Raw genomic sequence first — 18,627 nt, 5'->3', positions numbered from 1 at the left:
CATATATATGGAATTTAGGAAGATGGCAATGACGACCCTGTATGCAAGACAGCAAAAAAGACACAGATGTGTATAATGGACTTTTGGACTCAGAGGGAGAGGGAGAGGGTGGGATGATTTGGGAGAATGGCATTCTAACATGTATACTATCATGTAAGAATCGAATCGCCAGTCTATGTCTGACGCAGGATACAGCATGCTTGGGGTTGGTGCATGGGGATGACCCAGAGAGATGTTATGGGGAGGGAGGTGGGAGGGGGGTTCATGTTTGGGAATGCATGTAAGAATTAAAGATTTTAAAATTAAAAAAATAAATAAATTTTAAAAAATAAAAATTTTTTTAAAAAATGAAAAAAAAAAAAAAAAAAGGGTGGTAAGCAGAGTGCTTCTACCTCTGCAAAAGGCCCATGTCCCATCTGTCTTCTTCCTTTGTCTTGCTCCCTTAGCTCTACAGGTATATACGTCCTTCTCCTGTGCCTCCTATTTATCCCACTTAGACCTCCAAATCATAACCCATCTTCCTTCATTTTCTCTTCTCTTTCACTTCTTTCAAGTAATATAATACTTGTCAGCTAATTCTTACACCCTCTTTTTAAGAGTTTGCCTGCTTCTTCAGGTGATCCTGATATCCTACTAGTAGATCTCAAAATCCACCTTGAAGCTGCTACAATCTATCAAGTTATTTACTCTTAGAAGAGACTTAAGTTTTGTTCACTCAATGAACTATGAAAAATCCTCTCCTTAGGATAGACTCTTCAACACTGCAAAGTATAAATGACTTCTACTTTTTCATCTGTGAGAATATTGTGTATAACCCAGTTCCTATTTTCTTCCTATATCTTTTCTCCCTTAAGAGCTGACTCATTTGAAAAGACCCTGATGCTGGGAAAGATTGAGGGCAGGAGGAGAAGGGGACAACGGAGGATGAGATGATTGGATGGCATCTCCGACTCAATGGACATGGGTTTGGGTGGACTCTGGGAGTCAGTGATGGACAAGGGAGGCCTGGCATGCTGCAATTCATGGGTTTGCAAAGAGTCAGATATGACTGAGTGACTGAACTGAACTGGGAGACATTCAATCCAAGTATCTGCCCTAGGCATAATTTGTACAAGCCAAAGTACTTCACTTTAGTTAGTCCATGATGATGGGATTGTTAAGCAAAAAAGTAATTCTTTTCCCTCAAGATTTCATTCCTCAATCCCAGATGTTCACTATAAACTCATGACAACCAAATTCAACAACACCTGCAACAGCCTCAATCCTTTTATTATTTTTAGTTAGAGGACCCCAGTTTACATAACTTCAGAGGCAATCTCTCACACCACATTCTACCTGAGACATTTCAAAGATGGCTACACTAAATCTTCTCTACTCTTACTTCAAATCTCAAATGCTCTCTTCATCAACTAGACTGGGGGTCAGCAATCTGCTGCCTGTGGGCCACAGCCAGCAGGTTTTTAAAATAATGTTTTATGGAACATGGACATGTCAATTGATTTACTTACTGTCTATGGCTGATTTCATCCTGTAACAGAGTTGAGCAGTTGTGAGAGTCTATACAGATCAAAATGCCTAAAGTATAGTCTGGCCCTTTACAGGAAAAAAGTCATCCAACTCCTGAATCTACATTAGAATTTACTAAAGATATAGAGTAAAGGTTGCAGATAATATTCAGTCTGGACCATATAATATTTTTAAGGGCACTCAGTTTTAATTGCAAACATTGAAAATCTGATTTCATTTATAAACCTAACCGTCTAACTTCTCAAAAAAGCAGATTTAGCCACAGTAGGCTCACATTACTGCATGGCATCAACTGGCTAGAGTATATAATAAATGGCCCCTTAAAGACAGCTCTCCAGTTTGGCACAGTTCCCACCTAACCTGCTTTACTCATTTTTTATTTTCTGTGAGCATACCAATCTATAACCTCTCAAGCTACGAAATTCTTCATTTTGCTTCTCTTCACTCTGACATACTGTGACTGTTCATTTTAGTGTGAACTTGGCTAGACTGATGCCCTGATACTTGGTTAAACACCAGTCTAAACACTGCTGTGAGGTTATTTTTTAGATGTGGCAAACATTTAAATCAGTAGACTTTGAATAAAGCAGATTACTCTTCACAATGTGGGTGAGCCCTGTGCAATTAGTTAAAGACCTTAGACGAAAAGACTAAAACCTCCAAGAAGGGAGGTATTCTGCCTCCAGATTGCCTTTAGCCTCAACACTGCAACATCAACTCTTCCCTGGGTCTCCAGCTTGCATGCCAGCCTCACAGATTTCAGACTTGCCAGCTTCACAATCACATGAACCTATTTCTTTAAGACAATTCACTCTCTGTATACGAGTGTACATTCTACTGGTTCTGTTTCTTGCTAGAACCCTAGTATACATACTTACAACCCCATCACCCAGGTTTTCTGTATCAAAGGAAACAGTATCTTCCTTCTTTCCAAGGCCAATGATGTCTTGTTCATTTATAGCTTACTCTTGGTCCTCCATGGGAATGACTGCTCTCCATACTACCTCTATCTATGAATATATCAACAAATCCCTTAAAGTTCAGAGAAACTGGCTTAATTATACTGCCATTAAAAAGCTTATCCTTTTACATCTATGAACTTTTGTTCATAGCATATACGCAGCTTTTTTTTTTTTTTTTTTTTGCCTTTCTGCTTTCCCAAATTGTACTTACTCAAGCGCAAGCACAACCCCCATCTGTTTTTTAATGGCTTCCCTGGTTACTCCATCCAAAACCAATTTGTTCCTGTTATCAACTCCTGTATTACTGACCAACTGCATACTTTTTAGTAATTACTTTTATTGCAACATTATATATTAGGGTCTTAACTCTCTCATTATTTTTCTTAACTATTAATGTGTTTACGTTTAATCTCCTTTACTAGACTGCAAACTCCTAGGAGGTAAGAATCATGTTCAAAACATTTTCCTATCTCTACAGAACCTAACACCATGTCTACCATCTTAAAACACAGCTTCATTTGAAAGAGAAGTTCCCTGAAGTTATTTGATGCTTATCTATTTTATCTGTTCAGATAAAAACAGAACATGGCAGAAAGTAGGTGCTTAAATAAATATTTGTTAAAAGAACTGTTCCATTTATAAACAGTGAAACAAAATAGCCTTTATATTAAAGGCCTTAGATATTTATATTAAAGTACTTTAGATTATTTGGCCTTAGATATCTTTCAGCAATTTTTGGTTAGTCAAAGACCATCATTTAAAATTTTACCCTTACTGCTTTAATCAGAGGTGAAAACTGTGCTTTATTTATATACTTGATTTTGCACTATAATGTTTTATCTTTATCTCATAAATCTGCATACTAATTAATTAGGCTGTACTTTGGCAGGAAGCTAATCCAATCCTACACACTGTGTTGATAGACTCAGTAACTATCTACTGGCTAGATGACATCAGCAGAACAAATCACAATACCTCAACAAAATAAAAATACTATTTCTTCTGTGACCAATACTTAGTGATGATTAAATATACATATTTTAATATAAATGAAACAATGGATTTTAACATAAGTGGTAAAGTACAGTCTTAAAGATTCTTTATAAAAAGGAATTTATAGTTATATATTAGGTAAATTATACACATATCCATAGATTTTCAAAGCATATTTTATGTTTCAAAAGGCCATAAAAACTTCTGTTGTAATTCATAACTTGACAATTACTTTTAAAATTGTAATATACGACAAGTCATACCTTTGTTTATGAAATTTTCTAATTTTAGATTCATAGTAATCAATAAGGCAAAGCAACCTAGAAAACAGATGAGTTATTTTTAAAATGTGGTATTGGAACATTTACTATTGTCTCTATTCAATTTCAAATTATAGTGATAAATATCTGCAAATTCATAAAAAATATAAGTGATTTTTGCCAGAAGTATCCCACTATGCCATATATTTTAATTTTAATGTATACATTTTTAAATAACCACAGACATTAAATCTCAACATATTAAATGTATATTCTCCTTGATCAAACAGGTCTACCTTTAACAATCACTCCCACAGAAACATTTGCCCAAGGCTATCACTTAAGATGAACAAAGTTGTCCAATTCATTATGAGTGAAAACTCAGACACAATCTAAACATTCTTCAAGGGAAAAGTTAAATAATGGCACATCCATATTATAGAAAATGAGGAGGCATTAGAAGAGATAATGTAAATTTGTAGGAAAAAATTAATGTTGCATAGCCAAATGTATAACTATTTTTTAAAGAAAGTAGGTGTATATGAGTCTATGTACTGAAAATGAACTATATGACTTCTTAACTGAGGGATAATATTACCCGAACGGGGGGGGGAGGGGGGAGGTACTGGTTGTCACACTGAATAGTTGGGGAGGGAGCAAAGATGCTTAAAAGTTCATTAATGAACAAATGAATGCTCACCATACCCTACAATGAAGAATGGTCCCACCCAAAAAGTCAACAGCACTATTGCTGTGAAAGACGAGGAAGAACATAAACCAACCTGTTGAAAGTGGTTACCTCCAGGATATGGAATTAGGAGAAGTAAGCAGGTTTATAATATATTACTTTATATACTTTTATATTGTTTGAATTTTTGTAGGCATGCAGTGCTTTTCTAATTAAAAAAAATCCTCAAAGAAAAATAAAATAACACTACACTTTCACATACTATTCTTTTTAAAGCAAGAATTTTTAGTATTTCACTCTTGCACTTATCCATCTCCTTTTTTCAGAACTAATTCAACCAGTTGTGCTTTTAACATCATAACTTTTTGAATTATTCTTTCCCTTCAACTTTCCCCATCCCAACACGTATCAGCTTTCATATTATTCTGCAAATCTGCTTTAATTTCCTTTATATACTTTACAAACCCTCTCACCTCCCTCCTTCCCCAATGCTATTATCCCATTTCTATTTTTCCTACATGATAAACTTCATTCATTCTGAATGACTATTACCTCTACCGTCAATAAACTTTTAAGGAAGACTTACCATGTGTCAAACTAGCAGCTGAGCAAATTACAGTAGGAAGACAAACATAAACCAATGAAGTGGCATATAAAACTCCTCACCACCCTCTCCTTCAAACATTCTTGTTCCTCAGTTAGCCTGACACCCAAACGTAACTTCTCTTCTACCTTTTCTTTCTCTGTCTAAACTTTAAAGCTCTATGGAGTTGGGCCTTTCTAACTATAGGCCTGATGGGGCTTCCCCGGTAGCTTAGAAGTAAAGAATCCATCTGCAATGCAGGAGATGTGGGTTTGATCCCTGGGTCAGGAAGATCCCCTGGAGAAGGAAACTGTAACCCACCCCAGTGTTCTTGCCTAGGAAATCCCATGGACAGAGGAAACTAGAGGGCCGTGGGGTTGCAAAGAATCAGACAAAACTTAGCAACTAAACATCAGGCATGATATCTCCATGTGGCTGACAGAAGATATCTAAGTACATGTTCATAGATAAATCCATACTCCTCCTGTCCCTTTCCCCAAATCTAGCTTGAAATCTGGCTATCTTTGACTTCTCTCCTTCTTTCAACATCTACAGTCAATTGGTATAGACAATTCCTGTCCATCTCTGCAGTATCTCTTCTTTCTTTTTAGATCTGCGTTATTTCCCAACTAGACTATTACAATTGATCATTAACTGCTTACTCCAAAAAATTAAAATTAAGGAACTGATCACTGCTCTTACCTTCCCTGTAACAAACCATACAGGACAACCAGACAGTCCCTACCCAATAGGAAAGGTGCTTTTTCTTAATGGAAGAACTCCAGCAAGAAAAAAAGAGAGAAAAGGGATAGCAGAATTGAAAACAAGATCAACAAGAGAAACCATCAGATGAGAAGAGAATGGGAAATTTATAGAAGGATCAGATTGTTGCTATTTAAACCCCTGAACAATCTTAGCATCCCTGAGAAGCTCTACTAAACATATATGTTATTATTAGAAGAATAAATTATCACCTATGAAATATGTCACCAAAAATACTTGCATCTGAATTTAGATTTAACTTCCAGTTTAGAGGGAATACAGGAGACAGAAGAATAAATTAAAAGACATAATAAGGAAGCAAACAGACAAATCTAGCATGTACCTCTCCAGGACAACCAACTGTTTTCTTCAACAAGTTAATGACATTAAAACAAACCAAAAAAAGGGCAGAGAAGAGGAAGATTCCACCAGTTTAACAGATAAAACCATACCCAAGTTGAAATCTATTTTTTAATAAATGAAGAGTCTAGCTACATATCAATTTATGTAGCAAACATTACTGTTTATCCAAGACGGTATGAGGAACTCTTTTGCAGAGATAGGAAAACACCCTATTTTGAGTGATAATGCGTTCTTCTTCTTCCTGTGTTAACCTATAGATATCCTTCTGCAAAGCAGCAATAGTCTCTTGTTGCTCCGTTCGTTTTTTCTTATAATGTTCACATTTTGCCTGTAAGAAATTTTTCAAAAAATGAATTACAATATGTACATCTAAGACATGCTGTTCTAACAATATTGTAGAAAAAGCTATCCTCAAAATTTCTATGAAGCTGTCTCATTCAAGAACTTCAGTAGGGAGGCTGTTTTTAAATGGGTACAAGGTCCAGGAACAATGATACATCATAAATGCAAAAACTGTAACAAGTAAAATCAGCATAAAATGGGGAAAATATTATTTATACTCACATGCATTTAAGGATACATAATAAGTAAAAGAACTCAATCTTTGTAAGACTAAGTTTATATACAGGTTTAGATGAAAACGATAATCAGGAAGGGGCCAATATTAAAGATGCTGAGAAGAATCAAGAATTAAAATTAAGATTCTTAAATGATCAATGATAATTCAGGATTTCATATGGTTTAATTAACTTAGGCATTCATGTAATGTGGGAGACTGCAAACTCAGCATAATCAGGAATTTGTTAAGAAATAATACATACCCCCAAGATTTATGCAAGGGAATGTAAATTGTGAATACTCTCTTGTCTTCAGTGAAATATCACTGGCCTGGTTTCCCTAAAAGACTCTGATGCTGGGAAAGACTGAAGGCAGGAGGAGAAGGAGACAAGAGAGGACGAGATGGTTGGATGGCATTACCAACTCAATGGACATGAGTTTGAGTAGGCTCCAGAAGATGGTAAAGGACAGGGAAGCCTGGCATGCTGCAGTCCATGGGGTTGCAAAGAGTCAGACACAACTAAGCAAATGAGCAACAATGGCTTCCATCCCTCTAGGTCCTTTGAAAGGTCATTATCAGCAGTACCATCATTATTATTAATACACTTTTTATAAAGTTCAGTGAGAAGCCCTATCCCCATCTATCTGTACAATATTAAGACACTACTTTCAGAAGAGGTGCACATTTAAGCACATGTTTTCCTACCCATAGTGTCAAGTTTGCACAGACTTAGAGACCCTCAGGGGAAAAAAGGAGACTCAGCTTCTGGGTACCATACCATCTCTCAGTAACCACCAGCTATATATACCCAGACTTTATTCTCTGCCTCAGCCCCACCCTGAGCCAGGCAGGAGATTTAGTCAAGTGAATTAAAACTAGAATGACTGAATTTTTCAAGGTTGCACGATATAAAAGAATCACCTGCATCTCTCCCAAGACATTCTATTAGGTTAGCATTACCCTAGTACCCAAACCAGACAACACAAGCAAAAGAGAACCACAAACTGATATCCCATCATTTAAACAATGATGCAAAAATGCAACAGAGTTTATTAAACCAAATTCTAAGCAGCATATTAAAAGGATTATACACCATTACCAAGTAGGAGTATTCCTGGAATGCAGGAATGGTTCAACATATGAAAAAAAAAAAAGTAATACACTATATTAACAAAATAAAAGGAAAAAAAAAACCCACACATGATAATCTCAACCAGTGTAGAGAAAGCATCTGACAAAGTCCAATGCCCTTTCATGATAAAAACACTCAAACTAGGAACAGAAGGAAACTACTTCAACATAATAAAAGCCATCTATGAAAACATCATATTCAACATGAAAAGACTGAAAACCTTTCCTCTAAGATCAAGAACCATGCAAAGATAATTGCACTCACCATTTCTGTTCTATATAGTACTGGAAGTCCCAGCCAGAGCATTTAAGCAAGAAGAAGAAATAAAGGCATTCAAATTCGAAAGGAAGAAGTAAAATTATCTCTTTGCAGGTGATATGATCTAAAACACAGAAAACCTTACAGTCCACCAAAAAACCCAAAAACCCAAAAGAATAAATGAATTCAGAAAGTAACAGAAAACAAAGTCAATGCAAAAACTCAACTTTATGTCTATACGCTAACAAGAAACAATTTAAAAAGAAAATTGAGAAAACAATTCCATGTACAGTAGTATCAAAAAGAATAAGAAAGCAATAAAGCAAGAAGGCAAAAGAATTATACACTGAATATTATACAAGCTGTTGAAGGAAACAGAAGACAGAAATTACTAGGAAAATATCCTGTGTTCAGACTGGAAGACTTAATATTGTTAAGATGTCAATACTATACAAAGTGGTCTACAGATTTAATGCAATCTCTATCAAAATCCCAATGACTTTTTTTGCAGAAATAGAAATGGAAACATATGCTCATCAACAGATGAATGGATTATGATACATATATATATATACACACAATCGAATACCACTCAGACTTACAAAAGAATTATATTATGTCATCTACAACAACACTGATGGACTCAGAAATTATCACACTAAAAGAAGCAAAGTCAGAAAAGACAAATATAGTGTGATATCACTTATTTGTGGAATCTAAAATATTATGTAAATGGACTTATTTTAAAAATGGAAACAGACTCAAAGAGAGACAACAAACCAATGGTTACCAAAGGGGCAGGGAGTGAGGAATAAATTGGGAGTTTGGGACTAGCAGATACAGACCACTATATATAAAATAGATACACAACTAGGTTCTACTGTATATCACAGGGAACTATATTCAAAATCTTGTAATAACCTGTAATGAAAAGTATGTATGTACTGAATCAATTTGCTGGGATTCATCCTAAAGTTCATACCCTCAGGAGATCCCACACAGCCAATCAATCTTGTTAAAGCTCTCACATTTCCTGATTTCAAAGCCAAAGTAATCAAAACAGTGTGGTACTGGCATTAAAGACATATAGACTAATGGAGTAGAATGAATACCTCAGAGATAATACTGCTTATCCACAGTCAAATTATTTTCAACAAGCATGTCAAGATCATTCAATGGGAAAAGAATAGGGTCTGTTCAACAAATAATGTTGGGAAAAACTAGGTGTATACATGTAAAAAAATGAATTTTAAATGGATCGAAGTTCTAAAGAGCTAAAACTATAAACTCTTAGAAGAAAATATAAGGCAAAAGCTTCATGACATTGGATTTGACAACCATTTCTTGGTTATGACATCAAAAGCATAATCAACAAAAGAAAAAATATATAAATTTGACGTTATTAGAATTCAAACTTTTGTGCATTGAAAAACACTAGAATAAAATGCTAACTCACAAAATGAGAAAAAATATTTGCAAATAACACTGGGCTGGCCAAAAAGTTCATTCAGGTTTTGCTGCACCATCTCACAGGAAAACCTGAACAAAACCCAAACAAACTTTTTGGCCAACCCAATACTTCTGATAAGGAGTCAATACTCAGAATAAATAACTCCTACAACTCAACAAAAACATAAGTCTGATTTTAAAATGGGCAAAGGACTTGAATAGACATTTCTTTAAAAAGAGATACACAAATGGCCAATAAGCAAATGAAAAGATGCTTAACATCACTAATCATCAGGGAAATGCAATTAAAACCACAATAAGAAACCATTTCACACCCATTAGGATGGCTACTACTAACAAAAACAAAACAAAAATAGAAAACAAGTGTGGCTAAGAATGTAGAGAAACTGGAAATCTTTTACTTTGACGGTGGGAATGTAAATGGTACAGACACTAGGGAAAAGAGTATGGCAGTTCCTCAAAAAATGAAACATAAAATTACCATGCATGTGCCAAGTCACTTCAGTCAGACTCTGCGACCCTATAGACTGTAGCCCGCCAGGCTCCTCTATCCATGAGGATTCTCAAGGTGATACTGGAATGGGTTGCCATGCCCTGCCTCCAGGGGATCTTCCTGACTGACAGATCAAACCCACATCCGTTAAGTCTCCTGCATTGGTAGATGGGTTCTTTACCATTAGTGCCACAATACAATCCAACAATCCCCTTCTGGGCACACACAAAATGAACTGAAAGGAGGGAACAGATATTTGTATGTCTATATAAACAGCAGCATTATTCACAAAAACCAAACGATGGAAACAACCCAAGTGTCTAGTGATGAACAGTGTTAGAATGAATAACCGTGAATGAATAAACAAAATATGGTATATACAGGTGATCTTTGAATAATGTAGGGGTTAAGGATGCCAACAATCGGTACCTTCAAAAATTCACATATAACTTATAGGTTGCTCTCAGTATCTAAGGTTCCTCTGCATCCATGGATTCAACAGTGATCGTGGAGTTCAGAATCATTTACTACTGAAAAAAATCTGCACATAAGTGGACATACAGAGTTTAAACCATGTTCTATAAGAGTCAACTGTACATACAATAGAATATTCAGTTCAGTTGCTCAGTCGTGTCCAACTCTTAGTGACTCCATGGACTGCAGCATGCCTGTCCATCACCAACTCCTGGAGTTTACTCAAACTCATGTCCATTGAGTTGGTGATGCCATCCAACCGTCTCATCCTCTGTCATCCCCTTCTCCTCCTGCCTTCAATCTTTCCCAGCATCAGGGTCTTTTCCAATGACTCAGTTCTTCACATCAGGTGGCCAAAGTACTGGAGTTTCAGCTTCAACATCAGGCCTTCCAATGAACATTCAGGACTGATCTCCTTTAGGATAGACTCGTTGGATGTCCTTGCAGTCCAAGGGACTCTCAAGAGTCTTCTCTAACATTACACATCAAAAGCATCAATTCTTCAGCACTCAGCTTTCTTTATAGTCCAACTCTCACACCCATACATGACTACTGGAAAAACAGCTCTGACTAGATGGACCTTTGTTGGCAAAGTAATGTCTCTGCTTTTTAATATGCTGTCTAGGTTGGTCATAACTTTTCTTCCAAGGAACGAGTGTCTTTATTTCATGGCTGCAGTCACCACCATCTGCAGTGATTTTGGAGCCCAAAAATATAAAGTCTGTCACTGTTTCAACTGTTTCCCCATCTATTTACCATGAAGTGATGGGACCAGATGCCATGGATCTTAGTTTTTTGAATGTTGAGTTTTAAACCAACTTTTTCACTCTTCTCTTTCACTTTCATTAAGAGGCTTTTCAGTTCCTCTTTGCCTTCTGCCATAAGTGTGGTGTCATCTGCGTATCTGAGGTTATTGATATTTCTCCCGGCAATCTTGATTCCAGCTTGTGCTTCATCCAGTCCAGCATTTCACATGATATACTCTGCATATAAATTAAATAAGCAGGGTGACCATATACAAACTTGATGTACTCCTTTCCCGATTTGGAACCAGTCTGTTGTTCCATGTCTAGTACTGACTGTTGCTTCTTGACCTGCATAGATTTCTCAGGAGGCAGCTAAGGTGGTCTGGTATTCCCATGTCTTTCAAAATTTTCCACAGTTTATTGTGATCCACACAGTCAAAGGCTTTGGTGTAGTCAATAAAGCAGAAGTAGATGTTTTTCTGTAACTCTCTCGCTTTTTCGATGAGCCAATGGATGTTGGCAATTTGATCTCTGGTTCCTCTGTGTTTTCTAAATCCAGTTTGAACATCTGGAAGTTCACAGTTCATGTACTGCTGAAGCCTGGCTTGGAGAATTTTGAGCATTACTTTGCTAGCGTGTGAGATGAGTGCAAATGTGTGGTAGCTTGAGCATTCTTTGGCATTTCCTTTCTTTGGGATTGGGATTGGAATGAAAACTGACCTTTTCCAGTCCTGTGGCCCCTGCTGAGGATCCAGACTTAAAATTCTGACACATGCTACAACATGGATGAATCTTGAACACATTATGTTAAATAAAATAAGCCAGTCACAAAAGGATAAATACTATAAGACTTCACTTATATGAGGTACCCAGAGTAGTCAAATCAATAGACACAGAAAGTAGAATGATGGCTGCCAGGAGCTGCACGGAGTGAGGAATGGGCAGTTACTATTTAACCAGTATAGAGTTTTAGTTGGGAAGATGAAAAAAGTCTGCAGATGGATGGTTGAGAATTATTGTACAACAATGCTAATGTATTAAAAGCCACTGAACTCTACACTTTAAAATGGTAAATTTTATGTTAGGGAAATAATTTGTCACAATAAAAAAAGAGGGGAAAAAATTAACCAGCAATGAATAATGAGAAACTGAAACAGAAAATATAAACATTTGCAATACCATCAAAATATTAAATAGTTAAGAGATAAAACTGATGAAACATGTGGAAAATCAGTGCACCTCAAATTATTAAACACTGTTGAAAAAAGTTAAGGAAAATCCTAAACAAATGGAGAGAGATCACATTCATGGATCAGAACATTCAGTATTGTTAAGATGCCAGTTCACCCCAAATGGAAACACATGTACAATAAAACCTCATCAGGCTTTCTTTGTAATCAACAACAGAATTAGAAAATTCACATGGAAATGTAAAGAATCTCAAATACCCAACACAGATAAGGAAGGACACTACATAATGATCAAGGGATCAATCCAATTAGAAAATTTGAGAATTGTAAATATATATGCACCCAACATAAGAGCACCTCAATATATAAGGCAAATATTAATAGCCATAAAAAGGGAAATCAATAGTAACACAGTAATAGTGGGGGACTTGAACACTCCAGTTATATCAATGGATAGATCATCCAGACAGAAAATCAATAAGGAAATACAAGCTGTAAATGATACATTAGACCAAATGAACTTCATAGTTTTATATTTATAGGGCATTCCATCTGAAAGCAGAATATACTTTCTTCAAGCACATATGGAACATTCTCCAGCACTGATCACATCTTGGACCATAAATTAAGCCTCAGTAAATTTAAGAAAACTGAAATCATATCAAGCATCTTTTCCGACCACAACATTTTATCAATTACAGGTAAAACAGCAACAACAACAATTGTAAAACACACAAATACAATAGATTGTACTGTAGCAAATCAATCTCACCTCACCTCAACAACCTAACCTGGATTTCCCTGGTGGTACAGTGGATGAGAACCTGCCTGCCAATGCAGGGGACATGGGTTTGATCCCTAGTCTGGGAAGATTCCACATGCTGTGGAGAAACTAAGCCTGTGCACCACAACTACTGAGCGCATAGGGCCTGCGAGTCACAACTACTGAGCCCACTTGCAACAACTGAAGCTCATGTGCCTAGAGCCTGTGCGCCACAACAACAGAAACCACCACAGGGAGAAGCCTGTCCTCCACAAGAGAAGCCACCACATGAGAAGCCCGTGCACCATAAAGAAGAGTAGCCCCCGCTTGCCATACCTAGAGAAAGCCCACCTGCAGCAAGGAAGACCAAGTGCAACCAAAAATAAACAAACAAACAAACAGGGACTTCCCTGGTGGTACACTGGATAAGAATCCACTTGCCAATGCAGGGGACACAGATTTGATCCCTGGTCCAGGAAGATGCCACATGCTGCAGAGCAACTAAGTCCATGCACCACAATTATGAGCCCATACTCTAGAATCCACAAGCCACAACTATTGAGAAACATGCTGCAGCTATTGAAGCCCATGTATCACAATGAAGAACAGTCCCTGCTTGCCACAAACAGAGAACGCCCACATGCAGCAATGAAGACCCAATGCAACCAAAAATAAATAAATACAATTATTTAAAATAAAACCCTAACCTTATACCTAAGGCAACTAGAGAAAGAACAAAACCCAAAGTTGGTAGAAGGAAAGAAGTCATAAAGATGAGAGCAGAAATAAATGAATTAGAGATGAAGAAAGCAATAGAAAAGATCATTGACAGTAAAAGCTGGTTCTTTGAAAAGATAAAGTTGATAAGCCTTTAGCTAGACTCATCATAAAAAAGGGGGTGGGAGGAAAGCTCAAATCAATAAAATTAAAAATGAAAAAGAAGTTACAACTGATAGCACAGAATTACAAAGGATCATAAGAAACTACTACAAGAAATTATATGCTGATAAAATGGACTATCTGGAAGAAATGCAAAAATTCTTAGAAAGGTACAAACTTTCAAGGCTGAACCAGGAAGAAATAGAAAATATGAACAGACCAACCACAGGTACTGAAATTGAAATTGATTTTAAAACTTCCAATAACAAAAAAAATGTCCAGGACCAGATGGTTTCACAGGCAAATTCTATCAAATATTTAGAAAAGAGTGAACATCTATCCTCCTGAAACTTTCAAAAACTGCAGAGGAAGGAAGCTCATTTCACTATTACCCTGAAACCAAAACTAGACAACATACCACCAAAAAAAAAAAAAAATTACAGGCCAGTATCACTGATGAACAAGATGCAAAATCCTCAAAATACTAGCAAACTCAATCCAACAACACATTAAAAGGATCATATATCATGATCAAGTGAGATTTATCCCAGGGATGCAAACATATGCAAACCAATATGATACAACACATTAACAAACTGAAGAATAAAAACATGATCATCTCAACAGATGCAGAAAAAACTTCTGACAAAATTCAGCACCCATTTATGACAACAAAAAAACTCTCCAGAAGGTGGGCATAGAGGGAAACTATCTCAACATAATAAAAGGCCATATACAACAAACCCATAGTTAACATCATTCTCAAGAGAGAAAAACTTAGTTTTTCTAAGATCAGGAACAAGAAAAGGATCTCTACTCTCACCACTTTAATTCACATAGTTTCCCAAGTTCTAGCTACAGCTTTCTGAGAAGAAAAAGAAATAAAAGGAAATCTAATTGAAAAAGAAGAAGTAAAACTATCATTGTTTGCAAATGACATGATACTACACAGAGACAATCCTAAAGATGCTACCAGAAAACTACTAGAGCTCAATCAATGTGGTAAAGTTGCAGGATACAAAATTAACACACAGAAATTTCTTACATTCCTATACACTAACAACAAAAATCAGAGAAATTAAGGAAATGATTCCATTTACTGTTGCATCAAAAAGAATAAAATACTGAAGAATAAACCTACCTAAGAAGGCAAAAGACCTGTACTCAGAAAACTATAAAATGCTGATGAAAGGATCAAAGATGGCACAAACAGATGGAGACATATACTATGTTTTTGGATTGAAAGAATATAGTCAAAATGACTATACAATTCAAAGCAATCTACAGATTCAATGCAACACCTATCAAATTACCAATGGCATCCTTCACAGAATTATAACAAAAAATTTTTACAATTTATACGGAAACATAAAAGACCCTGAATAGCCAAAGTAATCTTTAGAAAGAAAAACAGAGCTGGAGGAAATCAGGTTCCCTTACTCACAGCATGGAACTGGCACAAAAACAGAAATATAGATCCATGGGACAGGATATAAAGTCCAGAGATAAACCTATACCCCTATGGTCATTTAATCTATGACAAAGGAGGCAAAAATATACACGGGAGAAAAGACAGTCTTTTCAATAAATGGTAATAGGAAAACTGGACTGCTGCATACAAAAGAATGAAATTAGGGGCCTCTCATTCCAGCAGTTAAGACTCTGTGCTCCCAATGCAGGGGCCCAGGTTCAATCCCTGGACAGGGAACTAGATCCCACATGCCACCACTATGACCCGGCACAGCCAAATAAATAAATTATAAATAAAAATAAACACATAAAAAAGATGTGCTGAAATTTCAGGGTAAAAATCCATTTTCAGGGAAAGAAATGAAATTAGAACACTAACACCATTTGTTGCTGTTCAGTCGCTAAGCTATGTCCAATTCTTTGCGGCTCCATGGACTGCGGCATACCAGGCTTCCCTGTCCTTCACTAGCTCTGGGATTCTTCTCAAGTTCATGTCCACTGAGTCAGTGATGCTATCTAATCATCTTATGCTCTGCTGCCCTCTTCTCCTTTTGCCTTCAATTTTCCCAGCATTAGGGTCTTTTCCAGTGAGTTGACGCTTCACATCAGGTGGCCAAAGCACTGGAACTTCAGTTTTACCATCAGTCCTTCCACTGAGTATTCAGGGTTGATTTCCTTTAGGACTGACTGGTTCTGAGTATTCAGGGTTGATTTCCTTTAGGACTGACTGGTTTGATCTAATGAACACCATACACAAAAATAAACTTGAAATGGAGTAACGATCTAAATGTAAGGCCGGATGCTATAAAACTCTTGGAGGAAAACAAAGGCAGAACACTTTCTGACATAAATCACATAAGTATCTTTTTTGATTCATCTCCTAGAGTAATGAAAATAAAAACAAAAATAAACAAATTGGACCTAATTAAACTTAATAACTTTTGCCCAGCAAAGGAAATCATAAACCAAAAGACAGCCAAAGGTGTAGGTTCAAGCCCTGGTTAGGGAACTAAGATTCCACAAGACATGTGAGATAAAGTATTTGCAAACCAAGTGACCACGAAGGGAGTAATTTACAAAGCATATAGCTTATGCAAGCTCAATATAAAAAAAAAAAAAGAAACAACCCAATCAAACAATAGGTGGAAGATCTAAATAGACATTTCTTCAAACACATACAGATAGCAAAAAGCACATGAAAATATGCTTAACATCACTTATTAGAGAAATGCGAATCAAAACTACAATGAGATTACATTTCATACCAATCATAATAACCGTCATCACCAAATCTACAAACAATAAATGCCGGAGAGGGTATAGAGAAAAAGGGACCTTCCTATACTGTGGGTGGGAATGCACATTGGTACAACCATTATGGAGAACAGTATGAAGGTTCTTTCAAAAAATACAGAACTATCATATGATCCAGCAATCCCACTCTTGGGCGTATATCCAGAGAAAACTACAATTTGAAAAGATACATACACCCCAGTGTTCACTGCAGCACTGTTTACAATAGCCAAGACATGGAAGCAACCTAAATGTCCACTGACAAAGGCATGGATAAAGAAGACGTGGTAGTTACATATAACGGAATATTACTCAGCCATAAAAAAAAAATCATGCCATTTGCAGCAACATTGATCAACCCAGAGATTATCATACTGAGTAAAGTAAGTCAGACCACAAAAAGACAAATATCATATCATACCATTTATATGTAGAATTTAGAAACAAAAAGGTTCAAATGAACTTATTTACAAAACAGAAATAGAGTCACAGATGTAGAAAACAAACATATTTACCGGGGGGCAAGGGGAAGTGGTGGATAAGGCAATGGCACCCCACTCCAGCACTCTTGCCTGGAAAATCCCATGGATGGAGGAGCCTCATGGGCTGCAGTCCATGGGGTCGCTAAGAGTCAGACACGACTGAACGACTTCACTTTCACTTTCACGCAACCCACTCTAGTGTTCTTGCCTGGAGAATCCCAGGGACAGGGGAGCTGGTGGGGGTCTATGGGGTCACACAGTTGTACACGACTGAAGCGACTTAGCAGCAGCAGCAGTGGAGGGGGAATGGAGTGGGTGTGGAGAAGGGATAAATTGGGAGACTGAGATTGATAGTATACACACTACTATATATAAAATAGATAACTAATTAAGGACCTTCTGTATAGCCCAGGGAACTCTACTCAATACTTTGCAGTTACCTATAAGGGAAAAGAATCTGAAAAAAAGATACATGTAATATATAAATGATTTATTTTGCTGTACATCTGAAACTAGCACAACATTGTAAATCCACTATATTCCAATAAGTTTTTTTTAGTAAATTTTAAAATGTTTTAAAAATTAAACAGCCAACATGATACTGAAAAAGAACAAAAGTAGAAGACTCAGAGTGCCTATTTTCAGATTAACAGTAATCAAAGCAATGTGGTTCTGGTGTAAACAAAGATACATATATCAATGGAGCAGGATAATACAGAAATAGACCCACTGATTCTCACCAAAGATACAAAGGCAATCTAACGGAGAAAGGATAGTTTTTTTAAACAAATAGTGGTGGAACAACTGGATATTGTAACCTTGGGCTATGAAAAGTTGTCTTTATATACAAATCAAAAACACAATCTATTTAAAAAAAACAAAACTGATAGGGTGAACTTCATCAAATTTAAGTACTTATGCTCCTTCAAGACACTGAGAGAATGAAGACAAGTCACAGGCAGCATCTTAAGAAGTTAACTATACACTTACTCTTAGCAATTCTGGTCTTAGGTATCTACCAAGAGAGAAAGAAAGCATAAGGTCACAGAATAACACAAATTTTGTTAAAAGTTTTATTTGTATTAGCCGGAAGTGGAAACAAGTCTAATGTCCATCAACAGGCAAATCAACAAACTGCAGTATATTCACACAACATAATAATCTGTTGATACATTCAGCAACATGCATGAATCTTAAAGTAATCACGTTGAGTGAAAGATGAACAATGATTTTGAGACAAGAAGACAAGAATACCATTTTAGAGAAGAACCAAGAAAATG

The 18,627-nt window shown here is 36.4% G+C and overlaps 1 protein-coding gene across 6 annotated transcripts in view; it reads right to left on the bottom strand.

Moving 5' to 3' along the window:
• The window catches only part of CEP70 (centrosomal protein 70), a 97,280-nt gene that overhangs the window by 37,705 nt on the left and 40,948 nt on the right, over window positions 1-18,627 (bottom strand). For 5 of the 6 annotated variants that reach the window (XM_018049916.1, XM_018049909.1, XM_018049919.1 and 2 more), the window contains 2 exons: window positions 6,297-6,466; window positions 3,746-3,802 (listed from right to left, as the gene is read on the bottom strand). In XM_018049916.1, the coding sequence (XP_017905405.1) occupies window positions 3,746-3,802; window positions 6,297-6,466 (227 nt within the window). The remainder of the gene's footprint in view (window positions 1-3,745; window positions 3,803-6,296; window positions 6,467-18,627) is intronic. The other variant, XM_018049915.1, reaches the window with a different exon arrangement.

The sequence above is a fragment of the Capra hircus genome, chromosome 1 (genome assembly GCF_001704415.2).
Source record: "Capra hircus breed San Clemente chromosome 1, ASM170441v1, whole genome shotgun sequence".
NCBI lineage: Eukaryota > Metazoa > Chordata > Mammalia > Artiodactyla > Bovidae > Capra > Capra hircus.
Note: the sequence above shows the minus strand (reverse complement) of the source record. Positions and strands in the feature narration are given on the sequence as shown.